This window comes from Theropithecus gelada, chromosome 5 (genome assembly GCF_003255815.1).
Source record: "Theropithecus gelada isolate Dixy chromosome 5, Tgel_1.0, whole genome shotgun sequence".
In the NCBI taxonomy this organism is placed as follows: domain Eukaryota; kingdom Metazoa; phylum Chordata; class Mammalia; order Primates; family Cercopithecidae; genus Theropithecus; species Theropithecus gelada.
Window position 1 is genome coordinate 68,695,137 of NC_037672.1, and position 22,333 is coordinate 68,717,469.

The 22,333-nt window shown below is 34.4% G+C and overlaps 1 protein-coding gene across 1 annotated transcript; it reads right to left on the reverse strand.

Moving 5' to 3' along the window:
• Nucleotides 1-1,925: 1,925 nt before the first annotated feature.
• Nucleotides 1,926-20,030, reverse strand: ALB (albumin). Its single transcript, XM_025386817.1, has 15 exons — nucleotides 19,863-20,030; nucleotides 19,102-19,159; nucleotides 17,833-17,965; nucleotides 15,783-15,994; nucleotides 15,096-15,228; nucleotides 14,179-14,276; nucleotides 12,461-12,590; nucleotides 10,952-11,166; nucleotides 9,397-9,529; nucleotides 8,207-8,304; nucleotides 6,879-7,017; nucleotides 5,846-6,069; nucleotides 4,517-4,649; nucleotides 3,835-3,902; nucleotides 1,926-2,091 (listed from the first exon to the last, which is right to left on the reverse strand). The coding sequence occupies exons 1-14, from the start codon at nucleotides 19,939-19,941 to the stop codon at nucleotides 3,861-3,863; spliced, it is 1,827 nt and encodes a 608-aa protein (XP_025242602.1). The 5' UTR covers nucleotides 19,942-20,030; the 3' UTR covers nucleotides 1,926-2,091; nucleotides 3,835-3,860.
• Nucleotides 20,031-22,333: the final 2,303 nt, after the last annotated feature.

Sequence of the window (22,333 nt, forward strand, 5' to 3'; positions counted from 1 at the left end):
TTTTTTTAATTTACATAGGTTATTGGGGAAGAGGTGGTGTTTAGTTACATGAGTAAGTTCTTTAGTGGTGATTTGTGAGATTTTGGTGCACCCATCACCCGAGCAGTATACACTGTACCATGTTTGTAGTCTTTTATCTCTCATCCCCTTTCCACCCTTTCCACGTGGGTCCCCAGAGTTCATTGTGTCATTCTTATGCCTTTGCATGTCATAGCTTAGCTCCCATGTATGAGTGAGAACATATAATGTTTGGTTTTCCATTCATGAGTTATTTCACTTAGAATAATAGTCTCCAGTCTCATCCAGGTCGCTGCAAATGTCATTAATTCATTCCTTTTTATGGCTGAGTAGTATTCCATTGTGTGTATGGAGATATATATAGATATATATATAACACTATAGATATATATAGATATATAGATATAGATATAACATGTTATATCTATATCACAGATATCTGTATCTATATCACATATATATGTGTGATATATATATAACTGTGATATACATATGTGTGTGTGTGTATATATATATCACAGTTTCTTTATCCACTCATTGATTGATGGGCATTTGGGTTAGTTCCACATTTTTGCAATTACAAATTGTACTGCTATAAACATCTGTGTGCAAGTATCTTTTTTGTATAATGACTTAATTTCCTCTGGGTAGATACCCAGTAGTGGGATTATTGAATCAAATGGTAGTTTTATTTCAGTTCTTTGAGGAATCTTCACACTATTTTCCATAGTAATTGTATCAGTTTACATTCCCACCATCAGACTAGAAGTGTTCCCTGTTCATTGCATCCATGCCAACATCTACTATTTTTTTATTTTTTTTTATTATGGCCATTCTTGCAGTGGTAAGGTGGTATCACATTGTGGTTTTGATTTGCATTTCTCTGATTATTAGTGATGATGAGTATTTTTTCATGTTTGTTTTCAATTTGTATATCTTCTTTTGAGAATTGTCTATTCAAGTCCTTAGCCCACTTTTTGATGGGATTTTTTTTTCTTGTTGATTTGTTTGAGTTCATTGTGGAGTCTGGATATTAGTCCTTTGTCAGAAGTATAGATTGTGAAGATTATTTTTCTCACTCTGTGGGTTGTCTGTTTACTCCAGCTGACTGTTTCTTTTGCCATGCAAAAGCTCTTTAATTTAATGAAGTCCAGGCAATTTATCTTTGTTTTTATTGCATTTGCTTTGGGTTCTTGGCCATGAAATCCTTGCTTAAGCCCATATCTAGAAGGGTTTTTCCAATGTTATCTTCTAGAATTTTTATAGTTTTAGGTCTTAGATTTAAGTTCCTTGTCCATCTTGAGTTGATTTTTGTATAAGGTGAGAGATGAGGATGTAGCTTCAGTCTCCTACATGTGCTTGCCAATCATCCTAGCACCATTTGTTGAAAAGGTTGTCCTTTCCTCACTTTATGTTTTTGTTTGCTTTGTCTAAGATCAGTTGGCTGTAAGTATGTGGATTTATTTCTGGGTTCTCTATTCTGTTCCATTGGTCTATGTGCCTATTTTTATACCAGTACCTTGCTGTTTTGGTGACTGTAGCCTTATAGCATAGTTTGAAATCAGGTAATTTGTTCTTTTTGCTTGGTCTTACTTTGGTTCTGCAGGCTCTTTTTTGATTCCGTATGAATTTCAGAATTGTTTTTTCTAAGGTAAAAGTCATGTTTTATATTCCTTACTTATACTTTTTGTTCTTTTATTCAGAATTATCATAATGTCAAAATATTATTTTGAATGTTCATAATTCATAACTTAGAAAAGTATTAATGTTTTATTGAATTAGCCCACAAGAAACTAGAAATCCTCTACTGAAGTGGAATAAGAGAGAGCACGGGAACTTCCACAGAACCTACAGAATTTTCAGGATAGCAACACACCTTTAAAAAATAACAGTGCTGGACCACTGTATTAGATTCTTTCCATTTTTTATTAATTGAAGCACAGAGAAAAGAGGCAAAATGATTAAAGAAATTTATAGTTTTTTAGACAGGGTGTTGGCTTTATACCAATGAAAAAGAAAAACAGATGAATAAGCTTTTGATCTTCATTTTATTTCTCTTGTTCTCATGGTAGGCTGGAAAACAAAAGGACAAATATGTCTTATTTGTAAAATGGCATGTGTTTTTCAAATCTATTAAAATAAATGCCAAATTACTTAGATCATCTTTCTGCAATAAGTGAAAACAAGTTAAGCCTGCCTTAGACTTATGGCTGCTGAATTTTCCTTCTGTGGGGGTAGACAAGGGGACACACCAATAAATGTTAAGTTCATTTTTCACCATTGGTGAAAGGGAACACTATTGGTGCCATCAGACTCCTCAAGCTTCAAAGTCAGAGGCTTTTCATCATCACTCCTTGGAGTTATTTACTCAACCCCTACTTCTCATCTAAGTTATTTCAAGCAAAAAGGTGTCTTCTCTTTTTTTTTTTTTTTTTTTTTTTTTTGAGACAGAGTCTCGCTTTGTCTTCAGGCTAGAGTGCAGTGGTGCAATCTCGGCTCAATGCAACCTCTGCCTCCCGGGTTCAAGCGATTCTCCTCCTTCAGCCTCCTGAGTAGCTGCGACTACAGGTGCGTGCCACCACGGCTGGCTAATTTTTGTATTTTTAGTAGAGACGGGGTTTCATCATGTTGGCCAGGATGGTCTAGATCTCTTCACCTCATGATCCACCTGCCTCAGCCTCCCCAAGTGCTGGGATTATAGGCGTGAGCCACCGCGCCTGGCCAAAAACGTATCTTCTCAAAGTTAGAACCCTATGAAGAAAATCTTTCCACTGAGCACCAAAACAAGTCACATTTTCACACGACCAAATTTGTGGAGATTCAAAGTTTCTTTCATGCCTGAATGCATAATATGCAGATATTATCACATGGGCAAAGAGGAAGTTAAATCATAGTAGTGGAATAGACATCACAGTCAAATTGGAAAATATGAAAATAATTCATGTTTAAAAAGTAATTGAAGCCAAGCATGGTGGCTCACATCTGTAATCCCAGAACTTTTTGGGTGGGGCTGAGGTGGGAGGATTGCCTGAGCCCAGGAGTTTGAGACCAGCCTGGGCCATATAGAGATACCACCCCACCCCCGATCTCTATTTTTTTTAAAGTAGTTGAATAACTTATTTTTAACAAAAACATGTTTTGTTGTTATTCTGTTTTTCAATTCTCCCAAAATATTATAAACAAAGTGGGTGAAACATGTTTATGTTCAAAGATCTACATTTTAAAGTGGGCCCTTTTGTCATAAGAAAATAAGTCCTATTAAAGTTCAGCATGTTGACAAATTGAAAATGTAATAGCAGATGGTTCACTATAAAGTTCACAGAAGGTAGATCCATCATATTCTCCAACGGAAAGGATTAGTTGAACTATTAGGTTGATCCATGTGAAATCATTGATATTCAACTGTTTTTGCCCTATAAAGCGCTCTTACATATGGTTCAGTCTAATTCCTAGAGTATTCTCCTGCTGAGCCATCACTTACTTGGATGGCTCTGTGTGTCACGTCATATAAGTCAAAATAGGACAATGCGCGACACTGAAACTTTGGTTTGAATTTTGAATTTTGACCCTTTGGAAAATTATTTAACCTATGCTTTGATGTTTATCTTCATTTTCTCATTTACAAAATAGAAATAATAGTGGTTCCCAACTCAGCAACTATTTTGAGAATTTTAAAAGCTAATATGTACATATATAAATAGTTTAGAATAGTGGTTGGTGCTGGTCTGTATGGCTCTTGGAAATGGTCAGTCAATCTTTGCTATTTTAATAATAACTGTTATAGTTACTTTTTAAAAAAATTCAAAATATAGTTACCTGAGATGTTCTTAATTGTGATGTTTTTAGGCTAAGGCAGCTTGACTTGCAGCAACAAATTTTGGACCCTGAATACAAAGACATGACAGATGTTAGGAAAATATTAGCATTACTATTAGGATACAAAAGTAACATTTATGAAGCTATTGATGATTGCAAAGTGATTTCACGTGCATCATATCCTTTAATTCCAATTTACTACTATAATCTCTGGATGGAAGCTCACGGACATAGTTGTTCCCAAAGGAATTAAAAAAAAATACTGTCAGGCCATAAGTGGCAATTTTAAGTGATTTAGACATTTGAATGTAAATTCTCCCACTAACCTATAAAATCAACTAAACCACAAACCACTACTTTTCATGAAAATGTTTAAATAAATTAATGTTTTGATTTCATAATCAAAATATTTTAGGCCTTACAAATATTCCTATTAATATTCATAAGCATCACAAATTTGGAAACAGAACGGGCATTATAAACGTTTAATAGTATGGCACAATAGAGCAGGAGATAAAAACAAAGTGTTATTTTATTCATTTTGTAAGACAATTGTTTGTAAAATAAGATCCTTGTCCCACTTGTACAAAGTCTCCTTTGATATATAAATCCCTAAGCCATAGCCTAAGCAAACATGCAAAAATGAATACTGGACATATTAAAATGAAGAGAACTGTAGTACCTCCTCGGCAAAGCAGGCCTCCTTATCATCAGCCTTGCAGCACTTCTCTACAAAAGCTGCGAAATTATCCATAACACCTTTCAGTTGCTCTTTTGTTGCCTTAGGCTTGTGTTTCACGAGCTCAACAAGTGCACTGAGTTTGAATGGAAGAAAGAAAAAAAAAACAAACAAACAGAAAAAACATTACTCACATATAAGAAAATGGAGATAATAAGGATGGTAGTCCCATCATTTAAGATTACAAATTTTGGAGCCACACAACTCTGAATAGTTTGGGGCTCAGGCATACCACTGCAAGTCTCAATATTCTCATCTGCCTGATGAGGATAATAAAATTCACCTTCATGGAGTTGGTAGGAAGATCAACTGAAACAATCAGTATAAACCACTCATCACGTTATGTAGTGTCAACAAATCTCTTTTCAGTAAATCTCTGGAAAGAGTATGTCATTGCAATATTATTCAGATTTTGGAAGTGCCACATTATGTCATATTGAGTTTTACAGCTACTTAAGAGCTAAAAACGATCTTTAAAAGTTTAATTATCCTGGATTTTATTTAAAATTTTTCTCATCTATAAAGATGAGAATCTTTATAGTTGGTTCTTAAACTTCGCTCCATTCAAAGCTAGTAGTGGGGAGGCCATAGAAAATAAGGCTATCCAAACTCATGGGAGCTGCCGGTTCCCTTTCATTGACATCTGCAAAGACAACAATGCCAGGGAGAGATTTGTGTGGGCATGACAGGTTTTGCAGTATTACTCTTAAGCCTAGACCAAGATTACAGCCCACAAGAGATAACAGCAACTTTCTATAGCTAAATTTCATGCAATTATAACCCCTGTGATAGCAATAGGGAGTTGAGCTTCAGGGCTTGCATTTCTAGATGCTTTTTATCCAAGTCTCATTCTCAAAAGTCACAGCTTGGAGGTTTGTTTCATGTGTGGGTCCACCATAGCGCAAACTTAAAATAATTATTTACATCTAGAAATAAATTATCCTATGGCTCCTACTAACTAATTTGCCATGTGCACAAATTTATCAGTTAATTGTTCATCTTTTTCTACTGAACATGGCCTAAGATGTTATTCTACTGTGGCTTTAATCCACAATATTACTCTGAATAATTTTAGCAATATTATAACAGAGGATTTTGTCTTTAAAAAGTTACTCATTTCTTTCTGGGTTCTTTTATCAGCATAATAAGGGCAACACTCCAATACTTTCCTCTAAGAAATATAATCACTACTTCAGGAAAATGTTGCTAATTTGAACTGACAGTTCTTGCTATCAAGACTACAAACACGTGCAGTAATGAAATACTCCTCACGTTTGTTTCTTGACTTGTTTCTCCTTCTCAGAAAGTGTGCACATATCTGCATGGAAGGTGAATGTTTCAGCATTAAACGCTTTGGGAACATATGCTTCATCGAGTTCCAGAGCAGAAAAGCAAGGTCGCCTGTTCACCAAGGATTCCGTGCAGCATTTGGTGACTTTCTCGCTTACTGGCGTTTTCTCATGCAACACACATAACTGGTTCAGGACCACGGACAGCTAAAGAACAGGCAGGAGAGCAGAAATTCAAAAGACGCAAAGCTGAAAATTTTCTACTAAAAATAAAAAAAATTAGCTGGGTATGGTGACACGTGCCTGTAGTCCCAGCTACTCGGGAGGGTGAGGCAGGAGAATCGCTTGAACCCAGGAGGCAGAGGTTGCAGTGAGCCGAGATGGCACTACTGCACTCCAGCCTGGGCAACAGAGCCAGACTCCATCTCAAAATGTATATACATATATGTATTTATATATAATAAATATGCATATTTATTATATATAATATATTATTTATATATTGTATATTATCAATATATTATTAATACATATTATTAATTAGTTTATATAATAATGCATTGCATTAACATATTAATATATAATTAATTATATATTAATATATATTAATAATATATTAATATATAATATTAATTATATTTAAAATAATATAGTATGCAATATTATATATTATTAATAACTAATTAATATATCAATATATAATGTATTGGTAATATATAATTAATATATTATATATTATATATAATTAATATATAATATATATTTTTATATAATTAATATATAATATATATTTATATATAATAAATATATAAAAATATATAATATTAAAAATATATATATATATAATCTTTGGGACCCTGGCTGCCAATATCACAAATACACATGCATACATGCACACACACGCACACAAATATGCACACACACATTACTCCCTTCTGCTTATGAAAGCTAGCATTATCAATATCTAAAGGTAAAATTTTTTCTTTATTAATTTATTATATTTTTTAAAGACTCACATAGTCTTCTGCACAGGGCATTCTTTTTGCTTCAGGAAGTTTACAACATTTGGCACCCACTTTTCCTAGGTTTCTTGAGACCTCTACAAGAGTTGGAGTTGACACTTGGGGTACTTTCTTGGTGTAACGAACTAATAGCCTGAAAAAAAGAAGTCCATGTGTTTTCAGCAAGGCAAGAAACTGTCTAGCATAGTAGATAAAACAGAGAACACTTGGCCGGAATCAACTAAGATGTTCCTATATTCCATTCATCATATTATCTCCATCTGCAGAGTAGTGGGTTAGTGGAGGGGAGAAAACTTTCTCCTGAACAACTAGTCAAACCTGGCTTTGAGTTCCACCTGTACTACTTGTATAATCTTGGGAAAGTGAGTTACCTACTTCAGTGACATTAATAAATTTATTAATTTCTTCTTTCAATAAAACCTGGAGAGAGCTTCATATATATCAGCATGTGCTAAACTTGAAAGATACAAGTAGAAAATGGAAGGAAATATATCTGACTCAATAGGGATAGTTCAAGGGTTAAATTAAAAGCAGTAAAGTATTATAATTAATCTGACATGGTACCTAATATATAATAATCATGTATTAAGAATGCCAGTCATCATTAAAAGTCAATCTATGATTGTAATCTACTTGAGGAAAGAAACTATGTCTTGTTCACTGTTATTATCCCTAAAACCAATAATCAGAAGAGCACTATGTGTATGAGCCACACAATAAATATCTACTGTATAACATATCTCTTCTTGTTTTTAACCTTCATAGATAAGGTTCTATTGAATTGGGACATTAGTCCACAAGCCATTCTGTCTCTGTCTCTTCCATGGAGGGAAATTCCACAGAAACACAAAGTTTAACCATCAGACACTAGGTGCATCTCCCAAACAACCTGAATTTAATATTCAAACATGAATCTAAATTCATTTGTTACATTTTGTGTTCAGCTCACATATTACTTTTTGAGCGACTGCTATTCAAGGCCTACTACTTCCTGCTCTACAAAATATTGCCATGTTCTATTTGCCCATTAACTATTTCTTAACCTTCAAGGGACATCCTCAGTTTGATATACCAAGATTTCGTATTTACCCTCCCAGTCTACATACTTCCAGTCTTAAGAGAACAATTTTTAGACTACATTCAAATATAGGCCTCTCCACCCCATCAACTATTTTATCTCTCCTCTCCTATCTTTCTTGACAAAGAGTGATTAGAAATATGTAAAGTATTCTCATTCTTACAAGTTTTATGCTAGGTGGCTCATATATTAAGTCTTAAATAATTACAAATTGATCAAAAATTAATCAATAAAAATTACTTACGCATTCTGGAATTTGTATTCTCCAAGCTGCTCAAAAAGTTCACAATTTTGTTTGACTAAATTCTGAGGCTCTTCCACAAGAGGTTGAAATTCATCAAACTGAAACATAGAAGAATTGTGTTGATAGTATTATGCCTGAGGATCAGATGCAGGTTGTTTTTCACCCCTCTGGTCAGAATGATATCCTTTCTCCTTTCTACTCAAAGCCACACAAACAGATGAATATCAATGCCACGCTGTCACATTACATTCAAACGATTTATTTGGTGAGCTTGCATCATGTAAGTGGCTAAGAATATTCAGGCTCTGAAGTTCAATGACCAGTATTTGAGCCAAGTTATCTAACTCATTCTTCAATTGTGCAATTTTACTTACCATCTCCACGTTTCAGAATCCTTATCCCTAAAAGAGGGCAAAGATGGTACTCGTCTCATAGAGCTGCTCTGTAAACCAGTTAAGCTAATGAAATTAAACAGTGCCTTGCGTGTCATAAAAGTTTAATAAGTTATGGCTATGATTATACATATTATTATTATTAGTTCACCTTTCTAGTTAGATTCTGGGCTCTCCAAAATGAGAGATTTTACCTTGGTCATTGGTCATGCATGGTGCCTGGCATCTAGTAGCTTCTTGACAGAGGAAAAAATGAGTTTTATCTGATTCTGAATAGTTTGGAAACCATTACATATGCTAGTGGGAACCCTAAAAGTCCTCCAGAACAGATTTCCTCTCCTAACTTAATTTCCTGTAGAACTACTCCTAAACATTCTCAAAAAGATTTGAAAATCTTCTAAAGGAACAGGTTCTATAATTTGCCTGAAGATACTAATTCTAGTACTTGATTAGTCCTGGGATCAGGTTAACTCACTTTACATCTAAGTTAAGTATCTTCTAATTAACAGTTAAATTTACTTTAAGTTATTTTGTTCTCAGGATTGTGAAAAAGAGAAAAAAAGATCAAAATTTCACAGAGATTGCTCTACTCAGATCTTTCTATTCTAGACTAGTCTAAATTTTGTTAATCATTCTAAGGCTACTTTTTCTATCATGTTTAAGATTGCAGAATTGAAACCATCTCAAGAAAAGATCTAAATTGCACTGTATATCATTTTACATTCTTGCATTATTTTTCTTTCTCATTATTGGAATCATCAGTCAAAGAACAACATTTTTTTCCAACAATAAACCTACCACTTTGGCATAGCATTCATGAGGATCTGCAGCGGCACAGCACTTCTCTAGAGTGGCTTCGTATGCCTTGGCAAGTCTCAGCAGCAGCACGACAGAGTAATCAGGATGCCTTCTTGCATATTCATACAAAAACCTAATTAAGATGAAAATAAAATAGACTTTGTTGGACAAATGAGCACCAAAAAAAAAATCACAAAGCTAACCTCAAAAGTAACTCATATTCCAAAAGTCTTAATTTGACTAAACCCCATGCAGTAAAGCTTAGTAGCTAAGGACTTGGGGTCCAGAGTTAAAGTTACCAAGGCTCAATTCCTAGCTCTGCCACTTATATTACTGCATCACCTTAGGCAACTTATTTAAATGATCAGAGCCTTTGTCTCCTTCTCGATAGAATGGAGATAACAAGATAACAATAGTATTTGTCGGCTGGGCGCCGTGGTTCATACTTGTAGTCTCAGCACTTCAGGAGGCTGAGGCAGGCAAATCACCTGATGTCAGGAGTTTTAGACCAGCCTGACCAGCATGGTGAAACCCTGTCTCTACTAAAAATACAAAATTAGCCAGGCATGGTGGTGCGTGCCTGTAATCCTAGCTACTCGGGAGGCTGAGGCAGCAGAATCGTTTGAACCTGGGAGGTAGAGGTTGCGGTGAGCCAAGATGGCGCCATTGCACTCCAGCCTGGGCAACAAGAGGAAAACTCTGTCTCAAAAAAAAAAAAAAAAAAAATGTTATCTGTCCCAGAAGGTGGATTATGATAACTACATGACATAATCTACAAAAAGCACACACTGCGTGGCACATATGAAGTCTTTGATGAATGACATCTGTTATTTTTATTAATATTTTGTTTGATTTAAACTACATCTCAAAAGGCTTTTGATAGATGGGTAGAGATATGTTCTTAAAATACTCTGTTTCTTCTCTGTATGAGTGAAATCTTGTAAGGTACATAATTTTATGAAATATTATTTAGTGCATAGCATGTTATCATAATCCAACAACAAAAATGTAAACTTTATCACCACACTTTCTGATAATATATAAACATTTATTTTGTAATTGAGTTTCATACCATATTGCCATTATACTGAACTTCCAGTCTTTTCACCAAATATAAAGCACCTGATGTCAGACTCTATATTTCTTTTTATACTTCTTTGCTACCATTGTATAGATTAGATAGATAGACTAGATTAGATTAGTCAGACAGACAGGCAATACGTAGTCACACACATAGATGTTCAAGAACTACACCTGGAATGAATGAATGAAGTATACATAATTTATATATACACAAAATGTTTCTAGAGATATTTTCAGAAATATCCCTAAGGAGTAAGGAATGCTGAGTTTTGCCATGAGCATATATTATTTTACGATAATGTATTTGACCAATTAACTATTTCAAAAATTGTTAAAGGCTGGGAAAGGGAAGGATGAAGAAACATTCTGGGCAGCAGGGAAATTGTAGCAATTCCACAGAAAAGCCTAGACCATCCTCCTAAGTTGTGAAGTCATACCAAAGCTATAAAAGAATAATTTCTTATCTACTTACATGCCCAGGAAGACATCCTTTGCCTCAGCATAGTTTTTGCAAACCTCCTTACTCTCAACATAATCAGCAGCTAATGAAGGCAAGTCAGCAGGCATCTCATCATTTTCCACTTCGGCAAGGCAGTGGGATTTTTCCAACAGAGGTTTATCACAGCATTCCTTCAGTTTACTGGAGATTGAATCTTGATTTTCACACATATACTTGGCAAGGTCCGCCTATAAGTAAGTTGGTGGAAATTGTTCAACACGAATTGACATTGCTATACATTCTCCTCAGACCTTTATTAAATTGGCAGAACATATTCATTGTATTCTAAGACCATACACATGTGCTTTCTATGAACATACTCTGTTTGCTCCTAAACCTGGAGATGTAGATAGGACTACAAAAACATTCCCACTTGATTAAAATAGACTAATCAGTAGCAGGTGCTCAGCTCAGTTATTTATTAATTTTATGTTTCTACTGTTAGAGCATTTAAGTTTTTTTCATTAAAACTCAATGCTGTTTTTCCAAATAATCTCCCCAAAATTACGTGCAGGCCTTTTGAAACCAAATAACCAAATAAAATATGGAAGATTTTTGAAAAATGAGTCAAGATCATAGCCATAGACCCTGCTTACATACATAAAATAGCTGCCTTAAATTTTCCAGAAAGTACCACGAGAGATTAGGATTCTAGTATTTGCCCATAAGTTTAATCTTGAAGAAAGGGAGAAAGAAAATATTATAAGTTTGGAGAAAAGAGATATCATTCCAAATATTTGCACGTCTAACAAAGACAGTTAATTAAGGGAAGGAATATAGAGAAGAAAAATACGTTATTTCCAAAAATATCTTCAAGTAGTGATCTTCTCCAAGTCCACCTACCTCCCTCAAAAAATCTTCTTAGGCCGAGTACGATGGCTCATGCCTGTAATCCCAGCACTTTGGGAGGCCGAGGTGGTGGATCACCTGAGGTCAGGAGTTCGAGACCAGCCTGGACAACATGGTGAAATCCCGCCTCTACGAAAAATACAAAATTAGCCAGGCATGGTGGCGCATGCATGTAATCCCAGCTACATGGGAGGCTAAGGCATGAGAATCACTTGAACCCAGGAGGCAGAGGTTGCGCTGAGCCACGATCACACCATTGCACTCCAGCCTGGGCAACAAGAGTGAAACTCTGTCTCAAGAAAAGAAAAAAAAAATCTTCTTAGACATCTACCTTGCAGATGTTCTGCCAAGTAGAACCTTGTAACTGTTCTACTTCAGTTTAAGCCTTTATTTACAGTTAGAGCATGAGTGAAAGGAGTTACAAATCAGTGAATGGGTTTATCAGGTTATTTATAGCCAGGTTAAAAACAGAAAGGTATCACCACCATAGGCACGGAAAGATTGAAGATAGGGCAGACAAAAGCACAGAAGACAATCTCAACCCACTGTCAGCTATCACTAATGATACCAAACGCATCCATTCTACCAACTTGAGTTTGCAAGCTACCAAAGAGAATGTCGATGACTCTTTACCCTGTCATCAGCACATTCAAGCAGATCTCCATGGCAGCATTCCGTGTGGACTTTGGTAAGATCTGTCACTAACTTGGAAACTTCTGCAAACTCAGCTTTGGGAAATCTCTGGCTCAAGCGAGCTACTGCCCTAAAAAGAAAATCGCCAATCAAAATGGTATTATCATGCAATATTTGATATGAAAGCACTAGGCAAATACTATTTCTCAAAAGAAAATTCAAAATGGACATACAGAAATATTTTTTAAAATTCATTAGTTCTAGTTCTGAACCAAACGGTAATCATTTTTCCTTAGGGCAGAATCATCCATTTAAGAGTGTGTGTGTGGTGGGTAGAAATCTAGTAAGTCATAAAAGCAGAAATAAAAAAGGAACTCTAAAAGGGGTAACAGGCTGAGAAGCATCAGGTTTGGTGTCCAGATGTGACTTCCAGCTCTGGCTTTATCACTTGTTAGCAGCAGGACTTGTTAGCAGAGGGCTCAGCCTCTCTGAGCTTTAGCCTCTGCAGTGCCATGACAACATGCTAAATTGAAGAATTCTTTTGAGGTTTAAATTAGATAATACATACAAAAGCATTTTATAATCTAGGAAGTACTACACAAACTCCAATTATCTTTTTTCTCAATTGAAACACATTCTTTCTGACTTCTAAAGGTCTCTTAGAAAAGAAATCTTATAACTTCTACAGAATGAGGGAGTTTTTATTGATCATATTTATAAAAAGAAAGATCCAGCACTATCTTCAAACTCTATGACAGGATGTAAACGTCTAATTTTCTTCATTCTCTAGTCATTTCACAGTTGCCAAAATCGGGTAAAGAAGACTTCTTTCCCAAAAATCAATCATTGCCTGTTTATCTGTGTATAATTTTATGTTGGGGTTGTTTTGTTTACAAACTTGGTTTATTTTGGTGGTGTAGATGGTAGGAATGATGAGCAAATACAGTTCAATTGACAGTTTCTAGAGAGCATGCATAACGTCTGTTATTTTCATTTTATCTTCTGTTGTGTTGATTTGCTGTTGACTAATAGGTAAGGAGTGAGGGTGAGGGGGCAGCTAGTATTTTTCTTGACATGGCTATTAAAGTATGCTCCCAGAACCAACTAAGTGATATGAAAACAGAGGCTCAGGCAAAAACATGAGATGAAGATCAGAGCTGGAGTTATGCAAAAATAAGAAGTAACTTCAGCTTAGTTGGCGACTGAACTTAACTATAAGACAAAAAAGGACAAGCAAATAGTTTTAGATCATTGGGGGGAAGATAAAATTAAATAAAGGGATTATATATGTTGTATACTTGTATCAAAATATCTCATATACCCCGTAAATATGTATAACTACTATGTATCCACAAAAATTAAAAATAACTTTAAAAAAATTAAATAAAGAACCATGCCTACAGCTCTATAAAAATAATGAACCATTAGAATAAGAGTCCAAGTTTTCATAAATAAATAGAATTTAAATATCTGTCCCCTTTTTTAGGCCACAAAGGATAGTATCCTCTAAATTATTTGACTATTTAGAAAAGATTAAAAATAATGTCAAATTGACATTGATATTTGATTTTTACCTCTATTAGAGTTTTACCTTTTAGACAACCAAAGAAATGTATTTGACAGCACTTTGCAAAATGCATAAAAATGTACAATTTTGTCACTGAAGCATTATCATTTACATCATTATAAAGATGTTAACTATGTTCAAAAATATTTACCATGCTTTGAAAGCTCTGTCTCCGAATTTTTGGAGACTGGCACACTTGAGTCTCTGTTTGGCAGACGAAGCCTTCCCTTGATCCCGAAGTTCATCAAGCTACAAAAAGGAATAATTTGGTGAAAATTAGAAGAAAAATTCTACATAAAACACCCCTCCATAAACTCAGATGAAACTGCCAAATTAAATTTTGAAGACATAATTTATGCCTAAATTCCCAAGTACTCCTTTTGGTGAATAACGATTTTGTTCTGTAAGAAAAGGAAAGATCATTGGATCATTCTGGTCATAGTGGAATTACCTACGCAGTTAGAAACTAACTGGAAACATTGCCAGGGAAAAGAGTCTTAAAAGTGGGAGAAAAGTCAGAGAAAGAGTACACTAATATCCCAGGGACTGCAATTTTGCTAATTTTTAAATTTTGTGTATAATTCATTTCAGTCTCTCCTCCATCAACATCAGTAAATTCCTCAGAAAAGAAAATAAAGCATTCCATAATATATATTTATGGAATGAATGCCTGAACTTAGGCATCTAGATGCAGTAAAAGTCTCCACTTTGAATTCCCTCCCTAATAAAAATGATCATGAAAAGACAAACAAGAACTGTGGCCCCTTGCTGTGCAATTTGACCAAGTTTCAGTGTTTCACTATAGTGATCACTGCCATAAAAAGTGGTGAAATGTTTAAACACATGCACAGTGATGACCTCTGTCAGATCATCATCGGCAAATCTTAAAAGAAGAAATGAGAGTGTAGGCCTTCAAAGATGAAAGATTTTCAAGAAAGATAAGAGGAAGGCTTTTTTGGCCATGTCAGGAAGTTTATATCAGACACTCAGTTTCCCGAAATCTAGCCACAAAATGGACAAAATCAGGTTGGATTATGAACTCCTTTTTTCTCTTCTTTCGCACAATACCTTTGGTAAGAGGCAGGCAGCTTTATCAGCAGCTTGACAACATTCTACAAAAGCAGCTTTATACTTTGCAGCAAAGAAAAGGAGTTCTGGGGCATAAAAGTAAGGATGTCTTCTGGCAACTTCATATAAGTATCTACATTTTGAAAAAGAAAAACAGTCACTTTTCTATAGCAGACAGTATTACAGAAATAATTGCAATTGACATTCTCCCCAGAACCTCCAAAATCCAAATATATCTAATTAACCAGTTAAGCTCAATTTGCACATGATGGTCTCGTCTTTGACATTCTTTAAGTCTGAGGAAAAAAGGGTTAAGTTTGTGTGTGCGTGTGTGTGTGTGTGTGTGTGCCTAAATGGTTAAATTTTGGCAATATAATGTTGCTGACTAAAACGAAATCAATTATGACAACTATATATAAATATCTTCATAATACATTAAATATGGCTATCTTAAATTTTTCAGAAAGGTTGTATCCTGTTTCGATAAACTTCAAAATATCTTTGATCATATTTTTTGCTGTGTAGAATTTTGTGGTATCAAATACTACTTCTCTAAAAAATCATCATAACAAAACTTCCAAGTCTTAATGTTGAAAATATTTTTGTTATGGTAATTTTTATAGAGTGTTGGCCTATGGAGTTGCTCCATGCTTTTTAATTTTGAAGTATAAACATCCGATTACTTACTTTTTCAAAAATGTCGCTTCATTATCATGAAAAGCAGTGCACATCACATCAACCTCTGGTCTCACCAATGGGGGAAGGTTCGGGTTGTCATCTTTGTGTTTCAGGAAGCATTCATTTCTCTCAGGTTCTTGTTTTGCACAGCAGTCAGCCATTTCACCATAGGTTTCACGAAGAGTTGCGACTGTGCATAATTTGTCTCCAAAAAGAGTATGCTAAATGGAAGAAAGCAGGTTTCAGTTGCTGGACAATACCTTTTTTCTTTATAGCCAAAGAACAGTAGAAAGGATTTAATATACTGGTTAAGCTTGGTGAGGAAATTATTTAGAAATCCACTTTTCCTCCCAACCCAGGTTTAGAGTTTCCAATGATTTAACCATCTCTATATAATTTTCATAAAAATTAACTGTCACACTATAACTATGGCGAATAAAACAGGGCAAAAAGACAGTCAATAGCTTTAAGGAAAGTTATATGACTCCTATTTCAAAACCTAAAACTAAAGGGTAAGAGCAATCATTATAACAGAAATGAAGGGAAAATAAGCTTCTAAGCAGCATGTGAATTCACCTAGGGCAAAAAAACATCCAAATAGTTTCTCATTTCATCTGCCCCCTTTCTAGAGGGCCAGTTTTTAGTATATGCTGTTGAAAACTGAGGAGTAACACAATCTATCATATATTAAGTGACTATTAAGATGTAGACATTTTTCTTCTAGAAATGTTATCTAAAATCACTTTCCAATAAATGAGTCCTTTCCTTATCTCTAATTTTTATTATGAAAGTAACCGTAACCCCAGGGAAAATATACTACTCTAGACAGAATTTATTAATTTTTCTATGTATTTTTAAGAATTCTTATGTAGCGACATAGTATTGTGTAAAGTTAAAGTCCTGACTCTGCTGTGAGGGAGAGGTACATAATAAGAAGGGGAAAGGCTCCAGTGATAAAAACTCGCCTTGCCCACAAGAAGTATATATCGATTGAGTGGTAAGAGAAAGATAAACCTGTCCTTGTTTTGAAGATTGATCTGGAAATACTAAAAATTTAAAATTCTTCAACATGACTAAGTACTCTACTTTTTTATTGTATGTAAAAATACAAAGATATCTAAAATGAGGAATATACAGCTGTATTATTATTCCACCCAGGTAACAAAATTAGCATAGAAATCAGTTGGTGTTTTCTGGTGACAAAAACCATGCTATCATCTCTAAGAGATGGTAGCTCTCCTGTGTTCATTGCCACACTATCCATAATAGTCAAGATGTAGAAAACCAACCTAAATGTCCATCAACACATTACTGGATAAAGAAAATGTGGTATACACATGCACTGGAATATTATTCAGTCTTGAAAAGAAGGAAATACTGCAATAGGCAACAACATGGTTGGACTTTGAATGCATTATGCTAAGGGAAATAAGTCAGTCACAAAAAGATAAACAATACATGATATCACTTATATGAGGTAGCTAAAATAGTCAAACTCATAGAATCAAAGAGTATAATGATGGTTTCCAGTGGCTGGGGGAGGAGGAAATGAGGGGTTACTAATCAATGGACACAAAGTTTTAATAAAGTAAGATGAGGAAGCTGTACAACAGTGTACCCATAGTTAACAATAACGGATTGTACACTTAAAAATGTAAGGGGGTAGATCTCACGTTAAGGGTTCTTACCATAATAAAATAAGATAAATAAATAAATAATACATGCTATCATATCCCTATTAGCCTCTACAAAAGAAAACCAAACCTCAAATTTTAAAAAGAGGTATCTACAAATGACAAATTGCCATTTAAATACACCATGACTATTGTGTTTGGTCTCAATAAAGAAATGATTTTAAAACTGTGGGCATAGCTAAAGCATCTCTATCCCAAAAGAAACAATGGCTTATCAGTCTATGAGCAACTTTTGAGTGTTTCTTACAAATGGGGACGTTTAATAATCATTGAGAAAACTAAAAAAAAAAAAAAAAAAATTCCTTTGAAATGCTTGGGATTACTTCAAACAGCAGGAAGAATCTCCAAAATTAGAATGTACTTACAAGTGATTTGTCACAATTTTCAGCTGACTCATCAGCAACACATGTTTTTGCAAATTCAGTTACTTCATTCACTAATTTTACATGCTCTTCAAATGGACACTGCTGAAGATACTGAGAAAAAGCAACCAGCACCCTGAAACAAAGGATGTAGAAAAATGTAGTGTGATAAAACTTTAATATGTAACAGATTGCTATGCTAGAGAACAAATCATGTATGGGTATACGTTCTATCTTTTATACATCTTCTTCACCATTATCCAGAAAGCCTATTCATATCAGGTATGATCTGAGGCCTAGATAGGCATGTGTGGCTTCCTAGGCAAAGAGGGTGGTAGTTCCCTGATGTTTATATGCATGCGTGTGTCAGTAGATGCACACACATAGATCAAGCAAGCAAATTGTATGCCAAATAGATCTAATTGTCAAGACTAGGCATTTTAAAAATCCTTAGAATTACTTAAAACTAAAACAAATCCCACACTTTTCCTTTTTTGAGACAAGGTCTCACTCTGTCACCCAGGCTGGAGTGCAGTGGCACAATCGTGGCTCACTGTAGCCTTGACCCTTCAGGTCCAAGCGATCCTTCTACCTCAGCCTCCTAGGTAGCTAGGATTACAAGCACGTGCCACCATGCCTGACTAATTTTTTTTTTTTTTTTCAGAGACTTGCCCAGGCTGGTCTCGAACTCCTGGGCTCAAACAATCCTCCTGCATCAGCCTTCCAAAGTGCTGGGATTACAGGTGTGAACCACAGCACCTGATCCCCACACATCTCTTTAATTAGCCTGTAGGATTAGGTAGACTTTTTAAAAACAAACTATTTTCTCATTTTTTACTAGATTAAAAAATATTTAAATATTCCCAACTCAGCACAGGAGTGTTTGCTATGTAAAGAAGATTTAGTGGGTAAGCCACCAAAGGAAACCTATATTAAAGTCCTTTCCACCAAGCAAGTTCCAGAGCTGTACTGTCCAATGCAGTAGCCATTAGCCACATGTGACTATATACATTCAAATTAACTATAATTAAATACGATTTAAGTTTTTGTTTCTCAGTTGCACTTGTCATATTTGAAGTACTCAATAGCCATGTGACCAGTGACTACCTTATTGGATTGCCCAGATACAGAATATCTTCCTCAATGCAGAAAACTCTACTAGACAGCACTGTTTTAGAATCTGAACCTGATGACAAGGAAATAGAAGCATTTTAGAATAATAAACAACACTATTAGAAACATTAAATTTGATTCATCGATATTTTAACTTACAAGCCTTTGAAATGTTCTTCTCCCAAATCTTTAAACCGATGAGCAACCTCACTCTTGTCTGGGGAAGGGGAGAAAAAAAAGGGTTGTTAAATACTGAAGAAAACAAGAAGTAATAATGTTACTTTTTATATTTCTTTCCATTTGACTTAGATTATGCATTTGTTTAAAAATATTGGGCTCTGATTCCTACAGAAAAAGTCAGGATAATGGTGAATTATTTCTTCTGCCTTTAAACAGAGGAATAATTCAATTATCAAGAATACTATTTTTAAAATTATTAGATATTTATAGTTTTATATTCAAACAGGTAATATCTAATACTCTTTTAGTGTATATCAACAGCAACTGAGAAGACAGACTAAAATGAAAGTAAATATAAATACAAGTTCTATTTATGAGATCAACAGCACAGGTTTTGTGGCTTTTAAATAAAGCATAGTGCAATGGATAGGTCTTAGGGAGAGTTATGAATTCAATCTTCAACTCTGTTCTGTGAAGTTTAAGTCACTCTAAGTTACTTTGCACTTTCCTTAGTGGGCAAAAGAAAATTACAGCCACTAAACAATTCTGACCTTTTATTTTACCTAGGATGTTTGAATTTTATTAATAAGATAACTTTGTAAGACTTCAAAAATACAAAATACTATCCCATTTTAGAAATACATGACAAAATAATTCTTTAAAGATGCAGAGTTTACTAAAACTTTATTTTACTAGGAAAATAGAATAAAAGTTGAACAATAGAAAAATGGATTTCTTACGTGTATCTCGACGAAACACACCCCTGGAATAAGCTGAGCTAAAGAGAAAGAGAAGGGAAATAAAGGTTACCCACTTCATTGTGCCAAAGGCTCGTGGGATTGACAGAAGAGAAAAGCTAGGACAAACGGAGGGAAATTAGCACTAATATACTTCTTCAACCAATAATTGTAGATTATTAACTAGACTCATCTTTGCATTTCATTGGCTCCCAACAGATTACAAAATTCATAATATTCTTGCCAAAAAATTGTTTGACTAAATCCCTTGTGTATATTTACTATCTGGAACTGTTTTCTCCACAAGACCTTGTCAATGTATTAAAGTTGTGTAAAACGTCTTATCAAATTTTACATAAGAGTTTAAACGATTTGTATCTTTTATTCATTACCATGGTCTTTAACTGTAATTTCCCATTTGAACGTTTTAGTTCTCAGTGTTTGCAATTTAGTTCTCAATGTTTAGTAATTAGTAACCAAACTAAATACTTTGCTTAGAAATAAGACATACTGAAAGAGTTAAGTCCCAAATTGCATCTATTGCTAATTTCAAGTGTGCTTTTATCTATAATGAAAAATTTACACACGAGTGCTCATGCATGCACACACACCTATACATACATACATATTTTAGGGCTTCTGTGTCTTTTATACTATTCTGAAGCCATTCTGTCTGAAAAAGCTGATGTTGCCTCAGATACAAACTAAGAAAAAGACATAGCAACAATAACAAGTAAGATAGGACTTAGAAATTCCCTGTTACCATTCCTGCTGTTGCCCACATGTGATGCGGGCCCTGAGATAGGCTATTTAGATTCAGTGTGGGTATATCACATGGGATCTTCAGTTAAGGAGAGATAGAGAGGAAAATGGACCCAAATGAGATGACGATTATCTTTGCCATAATATACAATGGGACAGGCTGACCCCAAATTCCCTGTAGGTTATGGGAATCCTTGACCTTAACCAGGCATAGGATTCTTTCCGTCCCTGTTTTGTATTTAATTCTCTCTTTCAATAAGTAGAAAAATCACATGTTCTTTTATGTTGTTTTTAATTTCAAAATAAACTTAACATTATGTCTAAAAACAAAGCAAGGGAAGAATAATTTTTTAAATGTTTCATAAATCTTCCTTCCCTACCCAAGGTTCTTATCTCTACCTTGGAAAAGCTATCCTACCTCTGCTCTTTTGCTCAAAATATGAAGAACTACTGAGCTCAACAAGTAGGAAAAACAACTTTCTCTGATACTACATAATAATAATTAGTACTAAGCCAGTTATTTTACTTAAATAACTAAGTCAGTCAAAACTGGCAGTCATATTTCTCCATGGCACATAGAGGCACAGAGACTAACAAAGTATTATTTATTCTACTCAGTCTTATAATGAAAGAAAATTTTTTCTATTCAGTCTTACAATGAAAGAAATTATTTTCTATAATCTTATGTCATTTTATTTCTTCTTCAGAAATGGGTACTAATTAAATAATAAAGCACAGAAGAGGAAAAAATCAAAGCTAGATGGATGATAGATAGATAGATAGATAGATAGGAAGATTTTTTTTTAATGACTCAAGGGAGTCCTGAAAGGAAATACCAGACTTGTCTTTCTGACTACAGATGAACAGACATAAAACAAGTGTGCCTGTGGAATTATTTCCATTGAAGAAAAACAAGCATTTTTTTCTAAAGCCAGAAAAACCTACATCTGAAAAGAAAAAAGAAACTATTCTGTCTTTCTAAATTAAGAAAATAATTATTTTTGGATAAATTATGTCAACTTTTAACTTCCTAGAAATTGTAGGCATTATTTATTAGAAGTCAGTAACCAACCCTAGGTTTTTCCTTATAGAAGTCCTTGGGAAAGGCCTACCCAAACATAAAATCCTTACTGTTGAATATAATTGCTACTAATTGACAAATTCAGGCCTTTGTCACTCATGCATATACTCTGTGCATACTTTTTAATTTAACAAATGAAAAGAATAATATTAGTCCATCTAGTTTTCACTGCAATATTATATTGTAATATATTGTTACATACAAAGAAACCTAAAAAAATCTCAAAGTCATCATGACTGAATAGAAGCTTCAAATTGATTTTCCTATATCTAATGAAGAGCCCCAGCTTTAAAACAAAATTGATGAAACCTAAAAGAATCTTTTCTTACAGTACGAATAAGGCATTTTGCATATGTGCATCCTACTAAAAGATTAATAGATAGTTTAGAAATTAAAATATTTAATTCTCAATGATATCTGCATACTTAAGAAATACTTGAACAATTGCACCTTCTGGATTTGCAAAGTAAAAATTTCTGCATTTTTCTCTGAAAACCTCTGGCATTAATTCCATATGAACATTCTATACTGAGAGAAATAAACCTACATAATTGTTAGTTATTTCTAAATTTCCTGTTCTTCAAACTTTGAAACTCTGTTTAGTCAGTCATCAACGGGTTCTGGCATGAGG